The sequence below is a fragment of the Priapulus caudatus genome, unplaced genomic scaffold, assembly GCF_000485595.1.
Source record: "Priapulus caudatus unplaced genomic scaffold, Priapulus_caudatus-5.0.1 Scaffold311, whole genome shotgun sequence".
In the NCBI taxonomy this organism is placed as follows: domain Eukaryota; kingdom Metazoa; phylum Priapulida; class Priapulimorpha; order Priapulimorphida; family Priapulidae; genus Priapulus; species Priapulus caudatus.
The window spans coordinates 210,152-215,965 of NW_014577372.1; the positions used below are offsets into that span (position 1 = coordinate 210,152).

General features: G+C 54.5%; 1 protein-coding gene across 1 annotated transcript; it reads right to left on the reverse strand.

Moving 5' to 3' along the window:
- Nucleotides 1-544: 544 nt before the first annotated feature.
- On the reverse strand, nt 545-4,586 carry LOC106808886 (muscarinic acetylcholine receptor M1-like). Its single transcript, XM_014811791.1, has 2 exons — nt 4,532-4,586; nt 545-4,147 (listed from the first exon to the last, which is right to left on the reverse strand). The coding sequence occupies exons 1-2, from the start codon at nt 4,584-4,586 to the stop codon at nt 1,998-2,000; spliced, it is 2,205 nt and encodes a 734-aa protein (XP_014667277.1). The 3' UTR covers nt 545-1,997.
- Nucleotides 4,587-5,814: the final 1,228 nt, after the last annotated feature.

The window sequence follows — 5,814 nt, forward strand, 5'->3', positions numbered from 1 at the left end:
CTCCCCTGCTAGTGATTGAATACGCCGCTGATGCGCCTGGCTAATTCAAGTGCTGCGTGAGAAATATGATTGTGTTCTCCTCGCTAGATCGAGGGGCGGATTGAGAGCGCGCGATAAGTGCACGAACGCGTGTCTCCAAGGACCGAGAGAGAGAAAGCGAGAGAGAGAGAGAGCGCGCGAGATAGAGAGAGAAAGAGAGAGAGAAAAAAGCGAGAGCGACAGCGAGACAGAGAGAGAGAGAAAGAAAGCGAGCGAGAGAGAGAGAGCGAGAGCGAGAGCGAGGCAGAAAGAGAGAGAGAGAGAGAGAGAGAGAGAGAGAGAGAGAGAGAGAGAGAGAGAGAGTGAGACTGAGAGAGAGCGAGAGAGAGAGAGCGCGAGAGAGAGGAGAGAGATAGAGAGAGAGAGAAAGCGAGCGAGATAGAGAGAGAGCGAGAGAGAGAGAGAGAGAGAGAGAGTGGTAGTAGAAAGAAAGAAATGAGAGAAAGAAAGAGAGAAAGAGAGAGAGAGAAGGAAAAGAAAGAAAAAGAAACACACACACACACACACACACACACACACACACACACACACACACACACACACACACTGTGACACAAATATTTGTGCCTCATGGCGATAATCGTGCGGTACACCAACATGCTCTGTAGTGTGCCATGTTGTATCACGAGGCACAAGAGGCGTTATCTGTAAAGCTATATCACTATTCAATACGAACACGCGTGCTCTTCTAGTCGAATCGCGCTACGTGCATATTTCAAACGCACATGTTAAATTGAATCGGTGCGTGAAAATCACGTGGCGGTCACGTGAACAATATGGCGCACATTACGTCATTATTATTTGGTCCACGTGACTAATACGGGCCGATTCAATAAAAATCTATGCACGCGAAAAGCGGAGATGCAAATCCGTACGTGCACTCGCGCCACGGGACTCGCGTATCACCTACGACATAAATCGACAAACGCAGAGCTTTTGTATGTTGAATAGCGATACACCAAAACAAAACGTTGCGTGTGTGTCGCGTGTGTTAACCGCTGTACATGTCAGATCGGGATGGCGCCGCGGCGAAACAGATCTACACCAGGCATCGAACGGCTTTCGATAAACACGGTATCACAAAATAACATTTAACTTTTTACACTATCAACAGATGGACACCGCGCGAGATACCCTTGCTAACCGGTATGTCTAACAGGAGAATTATATAGCTGTGCTTGCAGTATTCGTACTTCGTACCCTGCCGTCTCGCAACGCGTGAGTAACGGTAATCGAAACAGATCGGATTCGAATCGAATTCGAATTGGATCGGAATCGAATTCGAATCGGATCGGAATCGAATGTGATCTTAATCGGAACAGAAACGGATCGGAACAGAAACGGATCGGAACAGAAACGGATCGGAACGAATCGGATTCGAATCAAATTCGAACCGGATCGGAATCGAATGTGATCCCAATCGGAACAGAAAGAGATCGGAACGAATTGGATTCGAATGCGAATCGGAATCAAATGTGATCTCAATCGGAACAGAAAAGGATTGGAACAAATCGTTTTCGAATCGAATTCGAATCAGATCGGAATCGAAGGTGATCCCAATCGGAACAGAAAGGATCGGAACGAATCGGATTCGAATCGAATTCGAATCGGATCGGAATCGAGCGTGATCTCGAAAGTTGCTCGGAGCCAGCCAATCTATCCGCGTTCTATCGGTTTGTGTTCGAACGAAGAATGACCCAAAGAAGACGAGAGACATTCTCTCGCCGGCGCTTGGTTGGATCTAGGACGACGCTATATGTCACCGTGATAGATGCGTTCTACAATATTTCCCCCGACACGGGGAAAAGTTTGTTGTTACGGACGCGCCCGACGAACTCTAGGCACGTCGGCTGCCGACGACTGGGCACGCCACTTGCCGACCACTTGCTTAATGACGGCTGGTAACGTCGGCGCGGTCGGCAGGATCATTTAGCGCTGCATGCGCGCCACCTGCCGCCTTACCGCCTCTTCCAGTCGCCCTTCAACATTCGCACGAAGGTCTTTTTGAATTGCACGTTGGCGAGAGCGTACATGAACGGGTTCAGTGGACTGTTCATGTAGCACAGCCAGTAGGAGAACGAGTAGAGGTCGGCGTTGACGCACGTCGGACAGAAACCGAGGATCGTCGCGCATATGTGCCAGGGCGTCCAGCAGAGCACGAAGGCGCCCATGATGCACGTAATAGTCCGCAGCGCCTTGCGCGCGCGATTCTCCGACTTGGATTTCTCGCGCTTCGTCGCCTTACTGCTTGCCGCCTTCTCCTTTTTCTTTCCGCGAATCTTCAGCTTGAGGCTGAGAAGCGTGCTGCGCTCCGGACTCACCGTCTTGCCGTTCGTCACGTTGTCGTCGCCGCTGTAGCGCGGCGGCGTCACCTCCTTCAGTAGCGCCACCTCGTCGGGCTTGGCGACGCGTGTCACGGCACCCTTACCCTTACCCTTCGTCGTTACCACCGTCGGACTGCCTTCCTTCTGCATCGGACTGCCGTCGCGCGCGTACGGGCTGCCCTCTCGCGGCATCGGGCTTGGCTCTTTCGACGACGGCGCCGAATTGGGCGACAGCGGCACCGACGTCGTACGGAAGCTTTCGGTCGACGGCGACTGCACGCTCTCCTGGTCGGTCTTGTAGCTAAGGCTCTGCGCGCGTTCAGGACTTCCCTCCTGAGCTCCGCCGGTGGTGGCGTTCAGCTGTGCGTTGGCGTCGGCGGGTTGAGCGGGAGGCGTGGCAACGTCGTCGATCTTCGTAGCAGCGCCCTTCGCCGACACGACGGCGACGTCGACGTTGTTGGCGCTCACCGGCGGCGGGCTGATCTTCAGCATCTTCTTCTGAGCCGACGACGGTTTTGCTCTCTTCGCTGCTGCCTTGTCGGCTTTCGTCGCCTTGCCGCCCTCCTTGTGCTTTCCCTCCTTCGGCGGTGTTTTCTTCTGAGAGGCGGTGCGTGCGTGGTCAGAGCTGGAGTCGTCCTCCTGGTCGGACGGGTAGACGGGGCTGCTCGAGCGCTCCTGCTGAGACTCGTCCTGCTTCGACGCGAAGCTGGTCGTCTCCGTGGCGCTCTTCCCCGACGACGTCTTGTTGTTCGTACTGCTCGCGTTCGAGTTTCCCGCTGCTCCGCCCTTCACCTTGCTGTCCGGATCGAGAAGCGTGCCCTGCGTCTTCGAGATGCCAATGCCAACCTTGGTCATATGACCGCTGGCCATCGCCACCATCGACGTCATCCTCTTGTATTTCGCCTCGCTTTTTTTCTGCAGCTGCCAGGCGACCTTGTAGATTCCGATGTAGAGCACGGTAAGCACGATCAGCGAGTCCCAGTAGTAGGAGAAGATCAGTATCGTGTTGAACACCGGGTCATTGAGAAAGTCGGCGCTGCACTGGCTCGTGTCGCGCACGCCCAAGTCGACAAAGTACGGCCAGCCAAAGATGCACGTGAAGAAGAGCGCCATCGGTATGAGCCAGCTGAGAACGACCATCCAGCGCACTTTGTTCTGTGTGCGCCAGTTGCGATAGCGCGCCGGAAACTTCACCGAGCAGAAGCGATCGATGGTGATACACAGGACAGTGTACTGCGACGCGAGGCACACCGTGTAGTCGACCGACAGCCAAATGTCGCAGACGAGCTGCCCGAGTCGCCAGCCCTTGAGCACGAGCGATTGCGTGTAGAGCGGCATCGACAGCAGCCCAATGAGCAAGTCGCTGATAGCGAGCGACGCGATGAAGTAGTTCGTCGGCTGGCGGATCGAGCGCTCGACGTAGAACGACGCGAGCACGAGAATGTTTCCGGACACCGTCGCCAGACTTAGCGCGCCGACGAGCACGCCGATGACGACGATCTGCCAGAGCGTGAACACCTGCGAGTCGTCGACGACGACGCTCGCGTTCGCCCACACGTCCGTCGGCCACGTGTCGTTGCCGCCGCACGCCGACGTCCAGTTGCCGTCGCCGCAGCGCATCGGCGTCGCCACCGTCGACAAGTTATAGTCGGTCGGCGGCGGCGCTAGCTCGCTGACGTTGACGACGTTCATGCTGTCGGCTCCGTGAACGGTGCTGCTGTTGATGTTGTTGTTGCTGCTGCTGCTGCTGCTGAGCACTGACTTGCCTTGTTCAACGGCAGGAGCTGAAACGACAACGAGAAGCAATGAGGAAACGACTCGAGATGACGTAACCAGCGTTGACTGGCGACGATGACGAAGACGACGACGATGACGATGACGATGACGATGACGATGACGATGACGATGACGATGACGATGACGATGACGATGACGACGGCGATGTTGCTGGTACCAGATGCAGCACCACGCGTACGGATTCAGACAGTCGCGTTCGGTGTTCTATATGCGACTGCGGATCGCGCGGGGGATGTGGTACTGTCGATGCGTGACGTCACGGAAAAATATTTCACTCGTCGTTGGCGTCATGCTCCCTGAAATCCTGATCACCTGCTGACACATCTACGGGCCATCCCAGCCGTAGCTATATGTGCTGCTAACGGAGTTACAGCCTCTTCGAGAGACGGGGAGTCGGTTACGACCCATAAAACACTCGTCTGCCATATCTAAAAGTCGAGCCGTGCGTGCGTGCGTGCGTGCGGACGTGCGTGCGTGCGTGCGTGTGTGTGCGTGCGCGCGCGCACGTGTGTGTGTGTGTGTGTGTGTGTGTGTGTATGCGCGTGTGTGTTTGTGTGTAGCGTGTGTACATGTATGTGTGCGCGTATGCGTGTGGTATTGCGCGCGGGCGTCCGTGTGTGTGTGTGTGTGTGCTCGCGTGTATGTATGCGCGCGCGTGTGTGTCTGTTCGTCCTTTACGTCAGTAATTGAGCGCAAATATATGCGATTCCGCTCCATTAACATCACCACACATTCAGACGATCACGGATACTAACCCGAAGAAAAACATTAACCTGCTTGCTTTTAGAAATTCGCTGAAAATTCAACGGCCGCGTTCACGTGCACGCGAGCGCGCACGTCACTACACAAGCAGACGATATATCAACGAACAATGCTCGCGGAGACCTCTATCGATGTATGCAAATAATTTTTAACCGCCTGGTGGTATTCACTACGTCACGTGTTGCTTGTTCTACCCGTTCGTATTACGTAAAGAGGGAGGGCCGCGAGCGCTACGTCGTAAAATTACGATGATATAAATAAAACGGTATTAGCCTAGCACACGCTCTCACGGACGGCTGACTGGCCACAGTTGTTCCTTCCTACGACGTCCCGAGAAGAGACATGAATTATAGGTCGTGCTGTTATCATGCGCAATCAATTCTACATAGCAGCCGTGCACGTGCATCCACGCATGCGCGAACGGATGCTGCCGTAGGTCTTACGCCTACCTAAGATATTACCTGCCTCGCTGCCGATTCACTTCGCGCGCATACATATATATATACATAGGTGGCGCCGGCGTCGCATCACGATTTCAGCAGCCGACGAGCCGACGATTTCAGCAGCCGACGAGCTCTAACGTCGATAACGTCGCTCTAACGCTCTCAGCTCGTTACCAACGTAGTCACCAATCGCAGCCGACCAATCTCGTATTCTCGCGATCTCGCGCGCACTGCGCACGCGATTATGACGTCACACATCAGCTCACGGCAATACAGGCTCGCCGTACCATCGACAGGTGAAACGCCCGTCTATACCAACAGGCACTTGGAGAGTTTCAATAAATTCTTTCGCCTAGTATTGCTGATAATTTCCTGTAAATCCGTTCAAATGCTCCTCTGCAACACATAGGTACACCGCACGCACGCCTCTGCACACCCACACCTATATA